This window comes from Geotrypetes seraphini, chromosome 6 (assembly GCF_902459505.1).
Source record: "Geotrypetes seraphini chromosome 6, aGeoSer1.1, whole genome shotgun sequence".
In the NCBI taxonomy this organism is placed as follows: domain Eukaryota; kingdom Metazoa; phylum Chordata; class Amphibia; order Gymnophiona; family Dermophiidae; genus Geotrypetes; species Geotrypetes seraphini.
The window spans coordinates 135,437,858-135,463,734 of NC_047089.1; the positions used below are offsets into that span (position 1 = coordinate 135,437,858).

A 25,877-nucleotide genomic window follows, 5' to 3' on the forward strand; every position below is an offset into this window, starting at 1 on the left:
ATTGCAACCCCTGCTTTTTTACCCACTGCTGGAGCAAAAAAACATTCTTTTATCCATCCACCTGATAATTTCTGTGATTCCTTCATATTAAGATGGGTCTCTTGCAGACAGTAAATATCTGCATTTTGTTTTTTTAAAAATGTTAATATTTTTTTCCTTTTAATTACGTGATTCAGGCCATTGACATTAATAGAATATATTTTAAAAGACATTATATATTTTAATACTTTTCATTATCTTATTCTTCCTCTCCTCTTTCATATTTAATATCCAAAAAATTTTCTTCACGACACACATATTTAACCCTAATGTATCTCCCTTAATTATTCTAATAAATATTCTCCTTATCCCTCCCTTTCCCTCCCAATACATTGGCTGCTTAAGGATACACATTGGAACTGTAATCCTAACATTCTCCCCATTCCAGGCAATCAATATTCAATTGTTTAAACAAATTTCCCTTCTATCTATCTATATTGATCTTTTATATTTATTTAATCATTTTCCATAACATTTTATTAATGTATCATTATCCATTTAACAATATGTTAATTTGTATTTCCTTAGTATTATGATTTCAACATATAATTATTTTAAACATATATGCAGTGTATTATTTAATAATTTTCCTATACATTTCTTCAAATATTTCGATATGTTATATTTTCTAATTTTTCATAGAGTCTTCAAAACCATCTTAATGTATTATGTTAATATATCATAGGTTCTGGTTTAGAGAGAAAATCTTTTAGTTTTTCGGGATCCTCAAAATATAAGGACTTGTCTCCAGATGACACTCTCATTTTCGCCGGGTAGTATAGACCATATTTAAATCCTTTTTCTTTTAGTAGAGGTCTCATGTCTAGTAGTCTTTTTCTTTTAGTTGCTGTGTTTTTGGCGAAGTCTGGTAAAAACCATAATCTTGATCCTTTATAATTTAGGTTTTTATCTTTTTTTGCTGCATTTAGTATCTCTAGTGCTTGTTGGTATCTCAGCATTTTGAAAATTATTGGTCTTGGTCTGTTTTTGTTTTCTAAATTTTTAATTGGGATTCTGTGCGCCCTTTCAATTTCAATTGGATGTTTCAAGTCTAACTGTAGTATTTTTGGAATTAAATTCTCAAGGAAAAGGATAGTATTTTTTCCCTCTAAATTTTCTTGTATTCCAAAAAGTTTGATGTTTTTCCTTCTTCCTCTATTCTCGTAATCCTCCAGTTGATCTTTTAATTTATTTAATTCCAAGTTGTCGTTTTTACATCTTTTTGATTCACATTCTATAGTTTCCATTTTTGATTCTAGTTCAGTTGTTCTTTTGTTGTTAACTTCCATTTGTCTATGAATATTTAAAATTTCTTCTTTCATTTCCGACATATTAGTTATAGTTTCCTTGAGCATTTGTTTGATTTGTTTTAGTTCTTCCATAACTTCTGTTTTGCTTAATGTGTCTGATTCTTCGATAGGAAGTGGTATCTTGCTTGGAGTTATTTGTTCTTGTTTCTGTCTTTTTGCAGATGTACCAGCCTCATTTTTGTTTTGTCTGGTACTTGCCATGTTATTGTTTTATTTTTCTTGGTTATTATTATTATTTCTTGTATTTAGTCTTTTAGATTTGGTATTCTTAGGTTTTTAATCTCTTTTCTTCCAAGATTTTGTTCTATCTTTTGAAGTAGAAATTTTTCTTTTTAAGCTCTTTTCTTTTCCTTTACCTATGTCAGTTTGAAAATTCTTTTCTCACTTTCACTTTTTCAATGAAGTAGGGGAACTTTTTTTTTCTCCTCTCACAAGCCCAATCGCAGCCCTGATTAAGGAGAGCAACACTTTTTTTTAGAGTTATTTTTCCTATTTTGACCAACTTTAAGCAATTTTCTTCTGTTTTTTCTCAGCGTCTCTCAATTTCCTCAATGTCTTGCTGTTTCAGTTTTTTAAAGTTCCGTTGAACCTTTTCTCTGTCTCCTCTCTCACAAGCCCAATCGCAGCTTTGTCAGAGGAAAATAATATTCAATTCAGTATTTATTTTAGTAAGCTGATATTTATTTGTCTTCAGCGCTTCGGCACTTAATTATTGAGAGAAAATGCAAGTATTCCTCTCTCTCAATTTTTTTTTTTTTTTTAATCCCCTTTTTTATCAAAGAATAATATTTTTCCTTTTTTGGTTTTAATATATCTGGTCAGAATACAAATTCTTTCACAATTTCTCCAATCAAATTGTTTGATCTCTCACTTGTACTTCGCGGTTTCAGTGCTGCATTCAAGTTTAATGAAACCGCCAAAAATACAATTGGTTCTCTGCCTTCCCGTTTCTTGTCTGCACTTATCTCACTTCAACTGTAGTAATTCAGGTTTTTTTTTGGTTATATCTGATCGGAACACAATCTTTCTTCACAATTTCCCAATCAGATTATCTGGTTATTCACATTCATCTCGCTGTATCAGTATTGCTTTCAAGCCTCTTGAAACTTTTGAAAACACAGACAGCTCTCAGCTTTCCTGACTCTTACCAGCTTTTTTCTGTTTCTGTTATATTTGTTCAGAATATAAACTTTTTTCCTTTTTTTTTTTTTTCCACAATTTCGCCAAACTGTTTGATCACTCACATCTACTTCGCGGTTTCAGCGCTGCATTCAAACTTCATAAAACCGCCATTACAAACGGTTCTCTGTCTTCCCGACTCTTATCAGCACATATCACGCTTCAAATGTAGCAATTCAGCTTTTTTTTTTTCTACAGTTATATCTTGTCAGAACACAACCTTTCTTTACAATTTCTCAATTAAACATACATCTCGCAGTCTCTTGAAATCGCCGAAAACACAGACAACTCTCTATTTCCCGACTCTTGTCAGCTTTTTTTTTCAGTTCACATTCATCTCGCAGTCTCAGCACTGCTTTAAAGCCTCTTAAAACCTCCGAAAACACAGACTGCTTTCCCGATTCTTATCAGCTATTTTTTTTTGTATCTGGTCGGAATATAAACATGTACTTCAGCGCTGTATTCAATTTTATGTAACCGCCAACACAAACGGCTCTCTGCTTTCCCGACTCTTGTCAGCACATACCTCTCTTTAAATGCCGCAATTTAGGATTTTATCTTGTATCTTTTGTTCAGCTTTTTATATATATATTTTCTATATAATTATTTTGAAGGAAAAATAATTTTTTTTTTATTTCATTGCCTGGATGGTGAGGAGCTTCACGATCACACCTCCATCCGTGCTCGCGTTAAGCCACGCCCCCTCGCCCTTATGAGCTTTGATTTCGGTAGTCATGGACTTTTTGCAAGAGGGACTTCAGAAGGGTCTGTCAATTGGATTGCTGAAAGTGCAGATAGCAGGCCTTTCATGGTCCAAGCTTGGGGGGGAATTGAAAAAACAAAAAAGAAAGGAAAATAAAGACGCGGGCACAGCGACTCAACTGAAACTAACCAAACAAGAGGGACAACGAGATCGCGCGAAGCAAGGGAGCAGTGCTTCTGGCTCCGCGGAAAACAGAGAACAGAGGAGACGCATGCCCTAGACCGGGCAGGAGGGGCATGTGCGCGCGCATGCGTGGGCCAATCACAAGCTTGAAGGTCTATCAAGGAAGTCTGCTTGCGAAAACGTCCACTAGGTGGCTCCGTCGGTGACGTTACCCACATGTCGAGAATATCTGCCTGCTGTCCCTGGATAACACCTGTTAGGTAAGTAACTGTGCTTTCTTATAGATGTGTCTAGTTTTCCTGAAGCCTCACCCTGTTTCACCTGCCTTCTGCCTTAAAATCAGTCTGAATTTGGAGAATTCTCTGTCTCTCACATGAACTGGGAGGATATATATAAAAAAGGAAAACACTCAAGAATGTAAAGTCTGGTTTAAGTCTCTACTTGATAGCAGGACATGCGAGTAGCTACAAGCGCTATATATGTCTGGTTTGAGCAGTTACTTGAATACTATAATGTTAATTGATATGTTTGTTACAGAGCAGAACAAATTTGTAGTGTCAGGGATTTTTTCTCATTTCCCTCCTTCTGGATATGTCTTTCATTACAGTATTACTTGATTGTTTTTGTACAAACTGAGGGGGCAGGAACAACTCCCTGAGAAGGAACCAGAGTTAAAAAGATGATTGACAGCATTCTGTAAACAACTTGTGGGTTCAGATGCACAACCCTAGTGTTCAGGACCACTAGTCACATCTACAAGAAAGAAGATTATCAAGGTAAGAACCTAATCTTTTTATATGGCATTTTGAGTTGCACTTGCAAATATGGCTGCATGGCCAATTTGTGTGCACAAGTTAATTGTATAATGAGTCAATCAATGTCGATTATTGGCCACTAACTAGCAATTATTGGCTCCAATTAAAATTTATGCTTACATCTTTTCAGGCTTATTCTATAAAGAGATGCATGTAAAGTGCATGGAACTAAAAAAAAGGGGCATGGCCATGGAGGGGCAGGTAATGGGCGTTCTGAAAATTTATACGCACTGTTATAGAATATGCCTTATCTACACCTAAGTTAGGTTTAAGGATTTACACCATCGAGCGGCAATGGTTCTATGGCCTGAATATCCAACAATCTTTGTGCAGTGGCTTGTACTTTGACCGCCTTGTCCGGGCAACCTGCGGGAGAATACACAAACTAATTGTCAGAGGCTGGTCAAATTCCAGCTTGTAGCTGGACTGAATGTCCAGAACCCATAGGTCTGACAAAATGTGCGCCTAGGCCTGCAGGAACGCTGAGAGCTTGCTCCCTATATGCAGAGGGACTTCCCTTGGCCTGGCGTCATTGTGCCTTATTGGCAGAGGGAGCAGAACGGAAAGCAGAAGGCTGAGTAAGCCTGAAGTCAGAGAACCTCTGCTTGTAGCCCTGGGAGAATCTCTGAGATGTGGATCTGGAATATGGGCGGAAACACAGGGAGCCACTGAAATGAGAGCAGCCTGAGCCTCTAGAAGTTCTGGGTCTGCTATCAGGCAGAGTCTTAGGGCAACGGTCCACCACAGAATTCATGAGATCATCAGTTAGCTTAGCGATGATTAAAAAAAGGTTTGGATAATTTCCTAAAAGAAGTCCATAGGCCATTATTGAGATGGCTTGGGGAAAATCCACTGTTTATTTTAATCTAATCTAACCTAATCTAATCTAGGATTTATGAGTCACGCTGTGCCTAAAGAGGTTTAAAGCGACTTACAGAACAATTTGTCAATACTGTTTAGTGCAAAGTAATAAAGTAGTGGTGCATTATAGAACCTATGGGATTCTATGATGTGGAGATTGTCATAACATGTGGTCAACAAGATAATATGGGTTCTGGGATGTTACAGGAAGTATATTACATAAGATTACATTACATAGGGTTTCATTGCCCACAACACAGTGAGAAGAGCTATTACAGTTGATGCAAGATGACGCAATTGACACAAGATAGCGTCTGCTAAAGTCGCAAGCTGGCAGTTGATAGTGTACTTGGTGCCAGTGTGGTGATGGGGTGAAGAATGTTTACGTGAGTCAGTTTCCTCAAGTGTGTTATATGATCAAGTCTGGTTTGTCTCTAATGATTGAGTATCTGGAGTCGAAGAGAGAGGTCTTTAATTTTTTGTGAAATGTAAGATATTTTGGTTCAGATCTGATGATTGTTGTGAGATCATTCCATAATTTTGCACCAATGAATGTAAACATTATGTTGAAAATGTGTTTATACTTGAGGGTTTTTGTTGAGGGGAGGTTCAGCTGTATTCTGTTAAGATTTCTGGGTAGAGAGGGCCAAGTTGGGGTGAAGAAGTGGTGCGGCGGAGTTTCTGTGAAGTATGTGGTACATGAGGAAGGATGTTTTGAAATTTATTCAAGATGAGATGGGTAACCAGTGTAATTGCTTGAGAAAATTAGAGATTGAGTCGTATTTTTTCAACCTGAATATGAGTCTTATCGCCGTGTTTTGTATAAGCTATAGTTTGCAGATAAGGGTGGTGTTGATGCCTACATAAATGGAGTTGCAGTAATCCAGCTGTGATGGGATTAGCATCTGCATGAGTAATGCAAAGTGTTGTTGATGGAAGCATGGTCTGAGGAGTCTCAATTGTCTCATTGTGAAGAAGGCCTTTTTCCAAAGGTTGGAGACTTGTGGTTCAATGGATAGCGCAGAGTCTAAGATGACACCTAGCACTTTAGAGGATTTTTCTATTGCAAGGGTGTTCCCTGAAGAGAGGGTGACATTTGTTGGAGCTGTTTGTAGTGGGCTGTGAAACCAGAGAATTTTGGTCTTTGATGCATTTAGTTTGAGTTTGAAGATTGTAGCCTATATTTTTATTTTGTCTATGCTGACTGAGATTGTTGTGATTGTATCAGATTGGTTGTTAGTTAATGGGATGAGGAAAAGGTTGTCATCTGCATAGGATAGTATGCATTCGTTGTCGTTAAATTTAATATTGCCTAGTGAGCTCATAAATAAATTGAACAAAATTGGGGAAAGTGGAGAGCCTTAGAGTACTCCACAGAAGTCCTTCCAGTTTTTGGAGAAGATTCTGTTTTTCCTGGTGAGGTATTCCCTTTTTGTGAGAAAAGCTTTAGGAGGAGATGATGGTCTACCGAGTCGAATGCAGCGGAGATGTCGAATTGGAGAAGAGCTGCTTGCTGGCCTATGCTTAGAGTCTGCTTGATTTTTTTGGTTGGAGTCAGTATGAGTAGTTCTGTGCTGTGCTACAGTTGGAATTCGAACTAAATGAGATGCAAGCATGAGTGGTGTTCCATATATGTTGTGAGTTGCTTGTTTATATGGGTTTCCAGGAGTTGGGTAAGTAGGCATTTCAGCAATAGGTCTGTAATTTGAGAGAGAGAAGAGATCTGCATTCTGTGATTTAGGTATTGGCATGAGAGATGTTTTTCCCATTTCTTCCAGAAGTTGACCCTTGTCTAGAATGTTATTTAGGAGTTTGGTGATCCAGGTGATGATTGCTTCCGGTACGGAAGTGAGAAGGTAGGATGGACAGTTGTCAAGGGAGCTACAGCGGGTGGATAGCTTGTTTAGTAGATTTTTTTTGTCTCAAAGGTCGATAGTGGGGTGAAGGAGTTCCATATTTGGTCTGCATGGCAGGGCTCCTGTGGGCTCTCGTGTGTGAGGTGTGTTGGTCTCTGAATGATGGTCATTTTGGATAAGCAGCATAGAATCTGATTTGCTAATTAGAATCTGGCTAGGTACTTGGGACCTGGGTTGGCCACTGTTGGAAATGGGATACTGTGCTTGATGGCCCTTCGTCTGTCCCAGTATGGCAATTCTTATGTTCTTATCCAGGCCCTTGCAAAATAAGAATTGCCCTTTAAAGGGAGGTCTAGCAAGAGTAGCATTAGAGGTGGAATCACCAGCCCATTGCCTAAACCAGAGCATTCTGTGAGCAGAGATCAAATATGCTGACACCTTACCCAAGACTTGCATAAGGTCATACAGAGCATCAGCAACATAATCCACTTCAAGTAAAAGAAACTAAGGAGGAGGCTCCACAGCATCACTCTCCAGAGTACACAGCCTGGACAAACAAGCACGTGTGATAAAGGATGCTGCTGAAGGTGCTTTGACTCCCAAAGCCACCGACTCAATAAGTCTCCTGAGAACCACATCCACATGGTATTCCTGCATGTCCTTGAGCACTGCACCAACCTCACTGGGAAGAGAGGTGCACCTAATCACTTATTTGTATCTTTTCTCGTTTCACTACATGTTTTTGAGGTCGGTGACCACAATATTCAACTTGCGGCCTTACCATGGAGCTATAGAGAGGCATTAAGGCATTGACACATTCTTTTTTTTGTATTATTCTTTATTGATTTTCCATGTATCAACAGTTCAATACAGAAGTATATAAACATATAATAAATCAAGAAAAGCACATTCATCTTACAGGCATACATGAGCCTTTAAACCCACCCACCCATCCAATAACTAGTCAACAAAAACATAAATACATAGATTCTTTCAATAACCTTTCCCTATTTAAAGTAGTAATGTAATCTCATCCTCCTCCCACCCACCCTGGATGTATGTATTCAAAGGGCTAAAATTAAGATAAAAGTATCTCTCCCCCAACCCTCACCCTTCCCTAGATGTGTATGGAAATAAACAAAAATTAAAGATAAAAGACAACTATAATGAAGAAATAAAAAAATGTCAGTGGTCCCCAAACCAATTTAAATAAATTGCTATGCCCCAACATATCAGCATTCATTTTCTCATATCTATAGCTTAAACAGAAATTCGCTCACCAAAAAGGAAAATTGAGGCGATCATAATTTTTCCACTTACGAGTTACCATCTGCATGGCTATCCCGGTCATAATTAGAAAAAGCCGGCATCCTTTGTTTGACACATTCTTTGTTTTATTTCTATTTTATTAATAATTCCTAACATTGTTTGCTTTTTGGCCACTGCTACACACTAAACAGAAGATTTCAATGTAATATCACTGATGACACCTAAATCCTTTTGTTTGGTGGTGCCTCCTAATGTGGAACCTAGTATCACATAACTATAATTTGGGTTATTCTTCCCACAACATATATCACCTTGCACTTGTCTATATTAAATTTCATCTGCTATTTGGATGCTTAGTCTTCCAGCCTTCTAAGATCCTCCTGCAATTTCACACCATCTGCATGCAATTTAACAATTTTGAATAGATTCATGTCATCTGCAGATCTGATCACCTCAGCCACTGTTCCCATTTTCATATCATATTTTTTTTTTTTTAACCCAACAGTCCCAGTATAGATCCTTGCAGTACTCCACTGTTGAGAGGAACCTGGACTATAGCTATGTGATGCAGGGTTCCACTGCCAAGGAAAAGAATCTAGGTGCAGCAGGCTCAGTGTGCAGTAGTGGCTAAGAAAACAAACAGAATGTTAGGAATTATCAGGAAAGGAATGGAAAACAAAGATGAAAATGTTATAATGCCTTTATATCGCTCTGTGGTATGACCGTACCTCAAATACTGTGTACAATTCTGGTTGCTTTATCTCAAGAAAGATATAGCGGAATTAGAAAAGGTAATTCTAATTCTAGAATGTTGTCCGATTAAGAACTGGGAGACACAGAAAGAAAGGGGGCAGGGAGAAAGAAAGAAAGACAGACAGACAGAAAGAAAGAGAAATAAAGAAATACCTAAGTCTACACATCTATTCTAGCACCCATTAATGTAACGGCCTCAATAAAACTTTAAGAAAAAATGTACTTTCCATTTCCGCTCACAGTTCTTACTGGATCTTCATCTCTCTGTTTTGTTTTTGCTTAATTTGCTTAACAGCTAATCACATCCAAGTAAATGACAGAAGGTTCATTAAAAATGGGGGGGGGGGGGAGGAATCCTGCAACTTTATTGGGTTAAAATTTAATTTGAAACTAATTTGAAACTTAATTTTCATGGTGGTAGATCACCGGCACTTCTGGCTAGAAAAAATAGATTACGACCTGTTCGAAGTTGAACATGTCTGCTATAATGTATGGGCCAAAGTTGTTTAGCATGTAATTGGAAAGAGATATATGCATGAATGGATCATGGATAGGTTATGAATGTGTCACCAGAGAATACTATCAGTTATGCCATGTTGTATGGCTCATTTAGGTGCATCAACTTACACCAGCTATTGACCTGTCATAAGTGAGATGCATGCAATATGACTTCACATCAGTATTCTATAATGGCTTAGGTGTTTCAAAGTGCTGTTGTAAATTTGGCACTGACTGTGCCCCACTGTGATACCTGCATTTTGGAGACAAGTTATAAAGTTGTCCCCTTTGTGATAAAATTGATGAGAATTCACTGTCTTTAAATAGCAGTGTTTAAGTATTAGCTAAGATATTCCCTAGCAAATTAAGGTATAACTTCTAAATAGAAAGTGAATTAAAGCACCTAGTTACTTTTTTAATATATAGAGCAGCTACAGTACATGAATAATTTAGGGATCCTTATTTAAGTTTTGGCAAAAAATGTCCTCTGCACACCCTTACATGGGTTTTTTCCACATGCTAAGGTCATTTTTACTGCAGCAATAAAAATAGCTATTTTGTATTTTTTTTGTGTTGATGGCCACGCAATAATGTTGCTGTTAGTGCACAGCCATTTAAAAAAAAAATTGCTACCATGTAAGCACTTATTGGCACCCATTTGTAGGTGATAAGGGCTCACACAATATTCATGTGCTAACCAGTTGGCATGCGGTAGTGTAGCAGCACTAATTGATCAGTGCAAGAATGCCTACTCTCTGCCGTCTGACATATCCCCTTAAAAAATTTAAAATATTTTATAGTGTGCGTTTTTAGCATGCACTAATTTGGCGCAGTGGTTAAAGCTACAGCCTCAGCACCCTGAGGATGTGGGTTCAAACCTACGCTGCTCCTTGTGACTCTGGATAAGTCACTTAATCCCCCCATCACCCCAGGTACATTAGATAGATTGTGAGCCCACCGGGATAGACAGGGAAAAATTATCACAGGAGGTGCAGTGTAGTGGTTAGAGTGGCTACCCCAAACCCCTGAGATTGTGAGTTCAATTCCCACATCAGCTCCATGTAGCTCTCAGAATCCCTTGATGCTTCATTGGAGCATGTACAAAATAAGAAGCTGTTTAAAAAAATGTTTTTGGACTATTTCCTGGAGGAAATCAAGGTGAGCTAGTCTAGCCTCTAAGGCAGTGTCTCTCAAACTTTTGTAGCTCTGGCACACTAAATGGAGCAAATATTTTTTGCAGCACACTAAAACGGAGCAAATGTTTTTCGTGGCACATTATAATTGAAATTATAAATTTGCAAAACCAACAAAAAATTAAATTTGAGAGTTGCTAATCAAAGCGATGGATGTGCTTTTTTGAATGCAAATTAACTCAAAATGCAGCTTGATAGTCAACAAGCAGACACGCATTTCATCATCCACCATCTGCATTAATTCTCTTTTTTTTTCAATTTCTGTCAGAGCTGAAATTCCATGTTTGCAAAGATAAGAAGATCCAAACGGTAACACTCTGCCCTTCACCGCCGCTGCAGCCGCTGAGCCAGTTGGAAGGCTCAACAGGAAACCTCTCCAATTTTAAAAATCTCCCACTTTCCTTTGGCTCTATCATTCTTTTCTACCTGCTGCCGGTGAGTCAGAGGATCACTTCGGGCATGGGAGAGTACTCCGCCCCTCACCGACACTACAGCTGCTGAGCCAGTTGGAAGGCTCAACGGGAAACCCTCTCCAACTTAAAAAAATCTCCCACTTTCCTTTGGTTCTGCCAATTTCTTCTACCTGCTGCCGGTGCAACTAAGGATCCCCTCGGGCGTGAGAGAGCACTCCAACCTTCACCGACGCTACAGCCGCTGAGCCAGTTGGAAGACTCAACGGGCAACATCTCCAATTTTTTTTAAAAAAAAATTTCCCACTTTACTTTGACTCAGCCATCTTTATCTACCTGCTTCCGGTGCGACTGAGGATCCCCTCGGGCGTGTGAGAGCACTTCGCTCTTCACCGACGCTACAGCCACTGAGCCAGTTGAAAGACTCAGCGAGAAACCTCTCCAATTAAAAAAAAAAAATCTCCCACTTTCTGACATCTTTCTCTACCTGTTGCCGGTGCAACTAAGGATCCCTTCGGGTGTGGGAGAGCTCTCCGCCCCTCACCGATGCTACAACCAATGAGCCAGTTGGAAGGCTCAGCAGGAAACCCTCTTCAACTTTTAAAAAATCTCCCACTTTCCTTTGACTCTGACATCTTTCTCTACCTTCTGCCGGTGCAACTAAGGATCCCCTCGGGTGTGGGAGAGCACTCCGACCTTCACCGACACTACAGCCACTGAGCCAATTGGAAGACTCAGCGAGAAACCTCTCCAATTTTTTTTTTAAAAATCTCCCACTTTCCTTTGACTCTGACATCTTTCTCTACCTGCTGCCGGTGCAACTAAGGATCCCCTCGGGTGTGGGAGAGCTCTCCGCCCCCCACCGACGCTACAACCGCTAAGCCAGTTGGAAGGCTCAGCGGGAAACCTCTCCAATCTTAAAATCTCTTTCCTTTGGCTCTGCAATTTCCTTATACCTTCTGCCTGTGTGACTGAGGATCCCCTTAGGCGTGGGAGAACACTCCACCCCTCACCGACGTGAGAGAGAACTCCACCAGTCTACTCCTCCACAACACAATCATCTTCCCTCCCCCCCCCCAAAAAAAAAGCCACTCCCCAACTACCAGAAAATCTCCTACAACCACTCTACCACATACTCCTACCACCCATCTCTCACAATGGAAACTATACTACAAAAACATACACAAGCTTTCCTACTGATTACCCTGCTCCTAACCAACTGGAAGGCGGCAGCATACAACATCTCCCCAATACCAACTATTTCAAATACTAACAGCTAAACATATCACAGGGGACAAACACATAAACTACCAAACCTGCATTCACCACCTCTTCACACCAACAGAGGGTAGAAGACCGACAAACCCCTACAAGACCAAAACACAACCTCACCAAAGATTACTCATCTACCCAAAAACAACTTATAGTGCGTAAACAGATTACACCACACTAACATGTGCCTACTTAAACATCAGAGCTATAAGCCCCAAAATAGAACACATAAAAGACTGGATAGAAAATGAAAATCTAGACTGCCTCTTCCTTACAGAAACCTGGCTAGCTTCAGAATCAGATCCCAGGATAACGGAAGTCTGCCCAAAGACATACAAGATAACAGTGGTCTGCAGAGAAAATAAAAGAGGAGGAGGTATTGCCATCATAGTCAGAAACACCATAGACCTAAATATATTAGACAAAACATCCACCCCATACATGGATCTACTACCCTGCCAACTCTCAGGCACCTCACTCAAAGGAACTATAACCTGCATGCTCTGCTACATAACACCAGGGAACTGGAACACAGCAAAACCAAAATTTGAAGACTTCATGTACCAAAACTCACTAACAGCTACATACAACCTAATCCTAGGAGACCTAAAGCTCCATCTCAAAGACCAAATCTCCAGACAAGTAGAAACCTTACTATCATACCTCGAAGCCTTAACATACAAGATCCTTGACCCCTCAACCCACACATGAGAAACGTCACCAACTTGACATCGCAGCCTTCATGTCCCAACAACCCTTTCAACCAGAGATTCATACCTCAAATGGAAATTGTATCGTTCCCTCTGGTCAGATCATTACACATAATCCTTCAATATCAATTGTGCCAAAAGCAAAAGCAAACCAAAAACGCAAAGAATAACCTACAACTCATATAAATAAATCGATCCCTCCAAATTCTGGAACAAAACAGACGCAATAATCCAAGACTACAACTCCAATGGTGCAGTCTAAGTACAACAACCCTAGATGAGCTAGTCCCAAAACAAACAAAAACCAGAATCTGCAGACGATCAGACAAGTCGTTCGACAATGAACTACTCATACTCAAAAGACAATGCAGACAACTAGAAAGAAAATGGAGAAAAAGTAATCAAGAGCCCACTAAACAGCATGGAGAAAACTAAATCAACAATACAAACAAAAACTGAAAGAAAAAAGAAAGACATACTACTCAAACCAAATAGGAAGAGAATCCCAAACCACAAAAAAACTATTCCAATTACTAAAAGAACTCACAGACACCAAACCCTACCTGACCAATAACGATACTCCCCCTCTCTCAGCCACCCTTGTAGCGGAATTCTTCAAAAATAAAATCGCAACTACCAGGGCTACATTTACTGGAAATCTTACCCACCTAGAAGAAATCACAATATCCCCCACAGAAAAAGAATCAGTTGCAGCAGACAGAACCAGGTCCCACATCTCCATTATACATTGGTCAGACCTAAACAACTCTATAACAAATACAGCCATGCAGCCTGTGACCTCAACCACTGCCCCCATACCTGTTAAAAACCGCCAGTACGTTATTCCATGCCCTCCTTCCACAATGGATACAAACCTTGCTCACAGACACCTTTCCCGTAAGACCTCAGCAAAATCATCATCACTCCAATCCTAAAAGACCGCAAAGGAGCAATTGATCAACCCTCCAACTACAGACCCATAGCCTCAATACCACTTTACGTCAAGCTAATAGAAGGCTTCATAGCTAAACTCCTAACTGTATACCTAGAAAACCACAACCTACTCCACCCTACACAGTCTGGTTTCAGAACCAATTACAGCACTGAAACTATACTAGGATCCATCATGGATACTGCTAGACACCTCAGCACAGGCAAAAAAAAAAAAAGCTAATTATTCAACTAGATCTCACTGCAGCTTTTGATCTAGTAGACCATGACATCTTACTACAAATATTAGACTCAATAGGAATCACAGGCCAGGTACTAACATGGTTTAAAGGATTCCTACAATCTAGAACTTACAGAGTAAATACAAACAATGAAAAATCAGAACCATGGTCCAATCCCTGTGGCATGCCCCAAGGATCACCTTTATCCCCCACACTATTCAACCTATACATTGCTTCCCTCACAACCTGCCTAGACAAACTAGGCCTGACCTCCTACAGCTATGCAGACATCACCATCCTCCTTCCTTTTGACCAACCAGCGCCCTCCATGATAGACACGCTGCACAGAACACTAGAAACAGTAGCAACATGGATGAAAGAGCACAAACTAAAACTAAATCCTGACAAAACAAAATTTATCCTCCTCAAAAATAGCAAAACCCCAACCATAACAAACTTAGTAATAAACTCTTTCACATACCACATTCAACCCACTCTAAAACTTCTGGGAATGCTGATAGGCAGAGGCTGTACCATGAAACCACAAATCAACAAAACAATACAAAAACCCTTCGCAGTCATGAGAAATCTAAGACAAGTTCGAAAATTCTTCGACAGAAAACAATCCAGCTAGTAGTCCAGTCCCTAGTCCTTAGTCTACTAGACTACTGCAAAATTCCTCTATCTTCCCTGCCCCGCAACCATGATAAAATAACTACAAACAGTATAAAACACAGCTCTAAGACTTATTTATTCACTGAGGAAATACGACCACATCACAGCAGCATACCTCGACTCACACTGGCTTCCAATACAAGCAAAGAATACATTTAAAATTCTACTGCCTACTATTCAAAGACATAAATGGAGACAGCCCAGCCTACTGGAACAACCGACTAATTCAAACCACCACAACCAGACATAGGAGAACCCACACACCATTCACGCACCCTCCAATCAAAAATGTCAAACGAAAAAAAATGTACAATTCCCTCCTAGCAACCCAAGCAGCAAAATTAGACCACCAACTCTCCAACTTATTGATCTCAACCGCAGACTACAAAACCTTCAGAAAAGAAATAAAAACCCTGCTATTCAAAAACTCCATAATGACAAACTAACACAGTAAGATCCATCTCAAGCCCCATTTGCAATCCACTTCACCCTTTAGCACCTACGAAAATGTCCAGACAACTCCTAAATGTCCTGACAACTCATATGTATTCCGCCTTGATCTGCAAGGTAATAGCGGAATAGAAATCACTAATGTAATGTAATGTGAAACAAAACTAAAATTACTTGCTGTTAATTTTCAAGGACCAATCATATCAGAGAATGATGCTTGTCATAACTTTGACCAGACTCTTGCGTACATGACGTACATGTCATCTATTCTAGTGTGAACTTTTAAAGGGAATTTTTAAAAATAAAGTAAAATTCTGGAATATCTCGTGGCACACCCAGAATCTCTTTGGGGCAAACTACTGTGCCATGGCACACAGTTTGAGAGACACTGCTCTAAGGCGTCGATTGCCGGATGGATTTATATGGCAATTTTTTCTTCATATATTGCCTGTGGAAAACTGCTACTTATCTCTATTTCAGCACATTTGACTAGAAGTATTGCTGCTTCTTGGGTGGAGATACGGAGTGTTTCCCCCTATAAAATCTGTGAAGTAGCTTCTTGGTCTACTCTCCATACCTTTTCAAGGTTCTACAGAGTGGATGTGGCAGTCCGAGAGGATGCTGCTTTTGGGTCATCAGTGCTGTGGGCAGGCTTATCTGTCCCTCCCTCCCTAGATGTCCGGCACCACTTTGATACGTCAGCTTCAGTTCAGAATCCTATGTATTTGCAACAGAATGGGAAGATTAGGTTCTTACCTCAGTAATCTTTATTCTGTTAGAAGACATAGGATTCTGTACGGCCTGCCTTATGCAGACTTCTGATTTGCCTGTTGCTGCCTTGGACATTGCTGGTGTCCATCACAGGTCTTCTTTTCCTATCAATTGGATAAGTATAAAAAATATAAATATATTACAGCTATCCTTTTTATCTTTTAGAGTCTTATAGGATAGTGCTCGTTGCACATAGCAAGTTGGTTCCTGGTTACCCCTATATTCAAGTTCATGTTAATTATTGTTAATCTTTGTTTCTTTATCATGATTTACAGAGCAGAATAGAAATGTAGTTTGTCATGGGGAATTTCCCTGTGCCCCTTCTTCTCTTTTCTTCTGTTTAAGTGAAATTCAATTTTTTGGGGGTACTAACTGAAGGAGGGAGCTGTTCTCCACTAGGGAAGGGGAGGAGTTGAGAGATCTGAGTGACACCCTTCTGCAAAGTTTGCGACTATAGGAGGACAACAGCTTCAGTACAGAATCCTATGTCTTCTAACAGAAAGATTACCGAGTTAAGAACCTAATCTTACAATAGAAATCTTCAATTCCTGGATGAACCATTTGGGTCTTTATCTGCTGTCATTTACTGTGTATGTTACTACGTATGAACTATGTATGTTTACCATTTTTGAACTTTCTTAAAATGATATTACTTTTGAAGTTGCCCTTAATATGCTCTCTGTATGTCTGGCTGGCCACTTTCTTCATATCTCTTCCTGATTATGTGAAGCATTCATATCATCACAGTTTCATAATGCAGTATATAACTGATAATTTGATTTGATAAATAAATACTAAATAAATTGATCTTTGATGATTATGACAGATTTGCTTTTTATATCCAAATAAATAATTTATTTTTTTAGATAGACAGAAAAAGGTTCCATTGGAAAGTTTATCTTCAGTTTCTCTTCCAAAGGCTGTGAAATCTAGATCCAAAATGAAGCAATTTTCAGAAGATGCTTTCTCAACTGAACAAAGAAAAGCTACAAATGAAAGGACATCTTCATCTAAGTAAGGCATATTTTAGAAAATGTATGCAAACACATTAGTATATATCTTATATATTTATTGTATGTGTAATTAACTGAGAACTCATTTTTTGTCTTTTTTTCTGTAGTAGAGCCAAGAAAAAACATCATAGCAATATTTCCAAAAGAGCTTCAGTCATTGGGTAAGAGTTACTTTTTACATATTTTAGCTAGTAATGTAGTTGCTTTGTTTGGTTCATGGAAATAAATTGACCCCCCCCCATAAAATTAAAATATATTTTTCTTGATGCATTTCCTGGCAAATTCTATATAGTCCACCTAAGGTTAGGTGCCTACGTTGATGCACCCAGCAGATGAAGGCACCTAACTTAATTGATTGATAGGCTTAATTGGTGCTGATAATTGGCACTTAACTCCTCATAATTGGTTTTAATTGGACTTATCGTAAATACTCGAATATAAACCAAGATTTTGGGGCCAAAAATGCTTACTTCCTCCTGCCTGCAGGTCCCCTGAACCCATTACCTGCTCCAACTACCAAGACCCCCGAATCCCCACCCTGATACCTCCTGAACCCCAACCCCCCCCAAACGCCAATACATGGCCTTAAGTATCTTGCCAATCGGAGTCTTAGGCTACTCCCAGTGCATCCTGTGAGAGATGCCTTAAGCGCCTGGGCCAATCAGGGCCTTAGGCCCCTTCCTGGTGCATCCTGGATGCACTGGGAAGGGGAAGGCCCACCATCTTGAAGAGGCGGGTCTGCTGGCTGGAGGGTATAGGCATCCTTCTGGCCAGCCTTACAGCAAAAGGTTGGGGCTTGGGGTGGGGTGGGGTATTGGGAGTATCAGCATTTGGGGGAGTCATGGGTTCAGAAGGGATGGAGCTTGGGGTAGTATCAGGGTGGGAGTTCAGGAGTGTTTGTGGTTAGGGCAGGTCATGCATTCTGTGGGGCCTGCAGGCAGGAGGGAGTGGGCATCTACCTATCGAGGTGGGGGGGTTCATGGATTTTGGCAGGAGGGAGTGGACATCCCTCCTGCTATGGGACTTTAGAGGGGGGTTTTGCGGGTTCCGGCAGGAGGGAGTGAGCATCCCTCCTGCCGATTCTGTGTAGTCCCCTGTCGCAACCACTGATCGCAGCAGGAGTATCTCCTCCCCTCCCCCCCGATCAGCTGCACTGGCAGGATTCCCCAAAGCTGTGGACCATTGGTCTGACCCAGTATGGCTATTCTTATGTTATTAAGTCCGTATCTCGATTGCTACTAATTGAAATGTAACTACTGTAAACTGATACATGTAGTTTTCTTTCCAGAACACCACCGTTCAGTTCAGAAGATGAATTAGAAGAAGACATTTCTTTCCATTCAAATCAAATACCAAAACAATTGCACCTAAAATCATCTACTGGCAACAAAAGTGGCCCAAGGATGATGTCTGCCCAGAGTGATTCAGAGCTCAGTGATGAAAGTGAAACTGAGGGGCATGATTTGAATAAATTTAACCAACAAAATCTTCAGAAGGAAGCTCCTGCCAAGCCTATAAGAGGTCTGTATTACCATTATTAATGAAAAATTTTGTAAACTTTAAAGTAATAGCTTTTTTTTTTTTTTTTAATAAAAAGGAGCAACAGATCAACTATCCAACTACAGACCTATAGCCTCAATTCTACTATATGTCAAGCTAATGGAAGGCCTCGTAGCTAAACTCCTCACCAACTACCTAGAAAACCGCAACTTGCTTCACACTACACAGTCTGGATTCAGAACCAACTTCAGACACTACTAGGCTCCATTCTGGACATAACTAGACAACACTCAGCACAGGCAAAAAAAAATGCTGATTATACAATTAGTTCTCACCGCAGCATTTGACCTGGTAGACCATAACATCTGCTACAAATTCTAGATACAATAGGAATCACAGGCAAAGTACACACATGGTTTCAAGGATTCCTACAATCCAGGATCTACAGAGTAAAGGCAAACAAAGAAAAATCAGAACCATAGTCCAACCCCTGTGGAGTACCCAAAGGATTGCCATTATCCCCAACACTATTTAATCTCTATATTGCATCCCTCGGCACCTGCCTAGACAAAATAGGCTTAACCTCCTATAGCTATGCAGACGACATCACCATTCTCCTTCCTTTTTTATCAGCCAACGCCCACCATGACAGACACACTACACAGAACTCTAGCAACAATGGCAACATGGATGAAAGACCACAAACTAAAGCTGAACCCAGAAAAAACAAAATCCATACTTCTTGAAAAAAATAAAACTCCAACCATAACAAACCTAGTAATGAACTCAATCGCATACCCCATTCAACCCACTCTCAAACTTCTGGGAATGACAATAGACAGATAGTGTACCATGCAACCACAAATCAACAAAACAATACAGAAATTATTTGCGATTATGAGAAACCTAAGACAAGTTCGTAAATTCTTCAACAGAAAACAATTCCAGCTCATGGTCCAGTCCCTAGTCCTAGGTCTCCTTGACTACTGCAACATCCTCTATCTCCCCTGCCCCGCAACAATGATAAAACAACTACAAACAGTACAAACGCAGCCCTGAGACTAATCTATTCACTAAGAAAACCACATCACCCAGGCATACCTCAACTCACACTGGCTCCCAATTCAAGCAATAATACTATTTAAATTCTGCTGTCTATTATTTACATCCATAAATGGTGACAGCCCAGCCTATTTGAACAACCTCTTAATCCAAACTACCACAACCAGACACAGGAGAACCCAGACACCATTCACATACCCTCCAATCAGAAACATCAAACAGAAAAAACTGTACGATGGCCTTCTAGCCACACAGGCAGCAAAACTAGACCAACAACTCTCCAATCTACTAATTTCGACCCCAGACAACAAAACTTTCAGAAAACAAATGAAAACCCTGCTATTCAAGAAATCCATGAAGACTAACACCAGATGAAACATTTCAAACCTCTGACCATGTCCAGAAATCCTCTTCTGTAATCCACCTTGAACCGCAAGGTAATGGCGAAATAAAAATCACTAATGTAATGTAATAATGAGCCATATTCTATATATGGCACCTAAAGCAAACAGTGCCAAGTAGAATGGCAGTACAATTATATAAGGTGCATGTACCTTTTATAGAATCGTGCTTAGCGACTATGCGACACATAACAGGCACATCCATTTAAGCCAGCTATAACCAGGCCAAAATAACTGTGCCTAACTTGCATGTGAATTGAATGTGTTCTATAACAAGGTGCCTAACTTTTAGGAACACCTCCGACCTGCCCTTGACCATGTCCCCTTTTCAAATTCACACACTGCAACTGGCGCATACTTTTTATAGAATCATGTTTTCCAAATTGTGTATATAACTTTTAATTAGTTCCAATTAGCGTCAATTAAAGGATGTTAATTCCCAATTATTGCTGCCAATTAAGTACACAACTTTAGGCACCATATACAGAATTGGTAGAATGTGCCAGTATTCATGTACCGAATAGCAATTTGCTAGCGATTTGTATATACAGATAATACGAGGGGTGTTCAGTAATTTATCTGAGTATGAAAGAAATTAGCAAGCATGTTGGAACAAGTCTGTGCATGTTGTCTCAAGGTTACTCATGGACAGTTGTGGCTCAGTACGAGTCTAACATTCCAAGAGACAGGATGTCAGGAGAGACCTTGTACGAATCAAGTAAGAAACTGCTAGATTTGGAGCACCATTCAGTGATAAAATTTCTCAAAAAAGAAGGGAACAAGCCAAAGAAGATCCATGAACGCATGTCTGCAGTTTTTAGTGAGTCTGCCCCGTCATCCTACAAAGTAAAATTTTGGAGCAAGCAGTTTAAATGGGGTAGAGAGTCCATTGAAGATGACCCTCACACTGGACAGTCTGTGGAAGCAACTTCCACAGAAATGTGCAAGACAGTCGAGGATTTAATTTTTTTAGACATATGAATTAAGGTTTCTCAAATAGCTGAAGGAATGGGTATCTCAGTAGGTACAGTTTGGAAAATAAATCATGAAAAGTTGGGCATGTCCAAAATAAGTGCAAGATGGATTCCAAGAATGCTGACACCATGTCAGAAGGCCACAAGGCTTCAGTGCTGTCAGATGCTTTATGAAGACCAAGTGAATTTTTTTCATTTGGTGACTGGAGATGAGACTTGGGTCTATTACAGAGATCCTGAGTCCAAAATGAAGTCAATGCAGTGGAAGCACAAGTTATCTCCTACCCCTTAAAAGTTCATGACAGAAAAATCTGCAGGTAGAGTCATGGCAACTGTCTTCTGAGATGATGAAGGACTTTTGCTTTTGGAGTTCATGCCATGCAAGACAACCATAACCGGGGAGAGTTATGCCAACACAATGATCACTTTGTGGGAGTCAATCAAGGAGAAAAGATTAGGAAAACTCACAGTAGGCTTGCTGCTTCTACAGGATAATGTGCCAGTGCACACATTATGACTATCGTAGTCTGCATCCGAGAATGTGGGTTTTAGAAGTTGAACCATCCACCCTACAGTCCTGACTAGTGCTGTCCGATTCAGGAAAAAAATTTCAATTTGATTCAGCCTGGTGGGTTTATTTTATAGCCTCTTCACCCCCTTTGCCCTCTCCTACCCACACTGGTCCTGTGGTGTAAACAAACAAAAAATACTTTTCCTCTCTCTGTTAAATCCTAGCTCATGTTCACGATCTAACACCAGCTCTGGAAGGATATGCATTTCAAATCTGACATATTGTAATCACAAAACAGAAAATAAAATTATTTTTCCTACCTTTTGTTGTCTGGTCATTTTTCAAATCATGTTGGTCTGGTTGTCTTCTGATCAGGCTCTCCTTTCTTCTTTCTCCATGCTAACCATCCATCTTCCATCTCTGTCCTCCCCTTCTGTTTCCCTTTTCTCCCCCGGAGGTCTTGCATCTTTCCTTTTCTTCATCTCCATCCCCCCGCAGCTGCAGCAAGGGACCCCCACCATCCACAGATCCATCATCTCTCCATTTCTCAACTACCCTTTCATCCAGCATCTCTCTTCTGTGTCCCTGTCCCTATTCTTCTCTCCAGTAGTGTCCCCCTTGTGTCCCTGTTCCTATGCTCCCTCCATGCCCAGCTTCTTTCTCTCTTCCTTACCTCCTGTATCCCCTTCCCCAGGTACAGGCTTTCTCCTACTATCTCTCCTGCCATCCTGAACCCTGCCCACCTACTTTGGAGGAGTATCTGTCCCTCTTGTACCCTTCCCCTTGTGGTCTTGCATTTCTCTCTCCCTCTATCCATTAGTCCAGCACCTCTCCTCTGCTTTCCTCCCCCTCTTTTTGGTTTGGTCTCTCTCTTCTCTTCACCCTAGGTCTGGCATCTCCCCTCCCCTCTCTTCCTCCTTCCTCCTCCTCCCTGTGCACAGGCCTGCCTCCTGCTGCGAAGGCACTCTTCCTCCTCCTCCTCTCTCTGCACAGGCCTGCCTCCCCACCACGAAGGCCTGCCCCTTCCCTACCGTGAAGACCTGCCCCCCATCCGTGAAGGCCTGTTCCCCCCAGCTTCCCCGCGTTTACCTTAAGCTAATATGGCAGCCTGCAGGATTGCTAGTGCTATAGCGATCCCTGAAGCTGCCGTCATCCTCAGCAGCACGTTTCCTTGCCACGATCCTGACCCTGATGTCAGACGAGGAGCGGGACCGTAGCAGAAAGAACGTGCCGCTGAGGACGATTGGCAGCTGCAGGGATCGCTGTAACACCAGCGATCCTGCAGGCTGCCATATTAGCTTAAGCCGATAAGAGCGAGGAAGCTAGGGAAACATTCAGGCCTTTCCGACTGACCCTCCCCCCTCAAGCAGAAGCAGCAGCGGACAGCCAGCAAGAGGCAGCGCTGCCGCTCCTGCTTTAGGAAGTCACGGGGAAAGGATTGGCCATTGAATCGGGAGGGCAATTTTTCTTAAAATTGAATCCATCGGTGAATCGATTTGAATCGTGAATCAGGCAGCAGTAGTCCTGACCTGGCTCCTCAGATTATTTCCTTTTCCAAGTTTTGAAGAAATCTCTCTGTGGACAATGGTTTTCAAGTGATGAAGATGTCAAGGAAGATGTAACATCCTGGTTTGAAGGTCAAACAGAAGTATTATTTTTAATGGGGTTAAAATCATTGCAGGAAAAGTGGATGGAGTGTATGGAGCTATCAGGGACTATATTGAAAAATAAAACAAAAATTGAAAACTGTTTTCTTTCCTACTGAGGTAAATAAATAATTGAACACCCCTCATAACTAAGTCAGAGACATAAGTACCAAAATTGTTTTGGTACCATAAGTACCAAAATTGTTTTGGTTAGAAAGATTGTTTATTACTTAGCACAACCCTATGGTGAGAACAGGTTTAAAGATATCCATGTCAATAGCTGTCTGCCCATAGGAATATACAGTGGTGCCTCGCATAAAGAACGCCTCGCACAGCGAACGCTGCACACAACGAACTTCATGTCATGATTCATACAACGAACTTTGTTTCACACAACGAAGTCGCCCGAGCTTCCACGATCGCTGCCGATGTATTGAATCCTTCCGCGCAGGCACTGCAGGCAGTCATTAGTCACTGCGCTTAACGCGTTTCACATAACGAACTTTTCGCATAACAAACTTGCTCCTGGAACGAATTAAGTTTGTTGTGTGAGGCACCACTGTAATGGATGTCTTAGCATTTAGCATGTACTAATCTTTAGCATGCACTAAATCGGTTAAAGCACCTTAATAAAAGGACCCCTAATTTAGCAAACTAGAATGGATTTCATTTGATTTGAAATCTGAATACAGATAGTATGGTGGAAGTAACTGATTTTCAGGCTATCTGCCATTTATTTATTTTAAAAATTTGTATCCTGCCTATAACCTAGACAAGTTACAATTGTCTTCATCGGATATGTTTGCGTATGTTGTTTATCCATTTGTGGTCCTTGAGACACTGTTGCAAATAATCCTCCTTTTCCTTGAAATAAGTGTAAAATCCAGGTTAACTTGTTGAAGCTTCTAAACATGCTTTGTTTCATTTTCACCTCTTATGTTGCAATACGTTGTAAGAAATTTGGATAGGAATTTTATTAGGTTATCTGAAAGTTATATAACGGTAGACTGTTATGCAGCCATGCAGTTCTCCACCACATTTGGCTAAAATTCACTACTGACTAAAAGGCATTCAAAGGGCAATTCTGTAATCAAGGCACTTGCATATATGTTCACGTGTAAACTTACCTAGAAATTACCTCCTGGGCACCTAAATGCACATGAGCACCTAACATACACATGGGCAGAGTTCCCAGTTACAAGTGTAATTTAATGCTATAATTTGTGCACATCCAAGCCATATTTAGATGCCCACACTTATGCCTGCTGAAAGTAAACATACATATAAACATTCTTTCTCTATCTAGAGAATTGGAGTGTGGGAGGATTGTTCAGACTATAAAATTTTGTTATTTTTTTGTGTATAATGAGTAAATATACAATACGTTGCAATTCTTATATTTTTTTCTGTAGGTACAATTATTAAAGAATTACAGGAACAAATTGAAAAGAAGATTTCTTCCCATGGAAATGAAAAGAAACCAGTAGGTGGAGTTGATGTCACACAAGTATTTAAAAAGGATGAAGTTAAGGAACTTAAGGTGACTTTTTATTGTTGTTGTTTCAAGATACGAATTTTTTAAGAAACAATTTTTCTTTAGCAGCCTGCTTACCAGACCATTCCAAAACCTATGGGTTATGCCTCTCAACCAGTAAATGAAGACAGAGAAACAAAGCAGTTCTGTGTGATTTGCCCTTTAAGGCACTGTGCAGGTTTAAAACGCTCAGTATTTCTCTGTCTTGGTGGATGGTCACAGTATACAGTTCAGGTCCTGGAGTAATCGGAACAGATAGTTCTCCTGAGTTAGTTGTCACTGATTCAAGTAGAGGTAACCTTCTCCTCAGCACTAATGGAAATGTATGGAATACTTGCACATATTCTTCCTCTGACGGAGTTTCTTGGGGTTGAGGTGCCTTTCAGAAATGATCTGAACTTTGCTACTAAAATGGTTGATGGGGGACAAACTTAAAGATCTCAATACATGTACTTTGGAGGAAAGATAGGAGAGGGGGGAGATATGATAGAGATGTTTAAGTCTATTACAAAATTATTCTGAAAGTTACTATGCCAAAAGTGGGAGAACACTGAGGAGTAAGAACACCACCAGAGTCATTTGGTGTAATATAACATTAGTTGAGCTGAGGTCATCTGTCAGCAATAATTATGCAATAAGGGTGAATGGATAAAAGGGGGGCAAATGGTATAAGGAGAATTTATTAGGTGATGTCAAGGGTCTGTTGAATAAAGATTGATAAGTGTAGAAAGGAAGAAGGAAGCATGAAAGGGTTAATAGACAGCTTGTGAGAAAGAAAGGAATGGGGAGGTTTTGAGTAGATGGGGATAGAGCAGTGGTGGGATTGGTTACATGATTATGGCGGGCTGGAGGGAGTTCTGTGAGGAAAAGGGAAGAGTAAGGTAGTCTCTTCAGGGAAAAATTATCCCTCCCTCCCATGTGTGGTGATGTCTGTTTTGTGTCAGTAATGGGGGTTGTTTTACAGGTTTGGTGTGGATTTTGGGAGGGTTTGGTTGAGTTTTTAGGTTGGGGGAGGCGGCTGCAGCTTTTGGGGTTGGAAAATAGGGTGTTGGCCCAGTTGAAGCTGGGAGATCAACATTTAATCACTACATAAATGTAATGCTCATAGGCAACAGGC

General features: G+C 40.3%; 1 protein-coding gene across 5 annotated transcripts in view; it reads left to right on the forward strand.

Annotated features, from left to right (window-relative positions):
• Positions 1 to 25,877, forward strand: part of DZIP1 (DAZ interacting zinc finger protein 1) — a 585,021-nt gene that overhangs the window by 549,906 nt on the left and 9,238 nt on the right. For all 5 annotated transcript variants that reach the window (XM_033947541.1, XM_033947540.1, XM_033947539.1 and 2 more), the window contains 4 exons: positions 16,986 to 17,133; positions 17,240 to 17,293; positions 18,421 to 18,653; positions 24,639 to 24,766. In XM_033947541.1, coding sequence (XP_033803432.1) covers positions 16,986 to 17,133; positions 17,240 to 17,293; positions 18,421 to 18,653; positions 24,639 to 24,766 — 563 coding nt within the window. The remainder of the gene's footprint in view (positions 1 to 16,985; positions 17,134 to 17,239; positions 17,294 to 18,420; positions 18,654 to 24,638; positions 24,767 to 25,877) is intronic.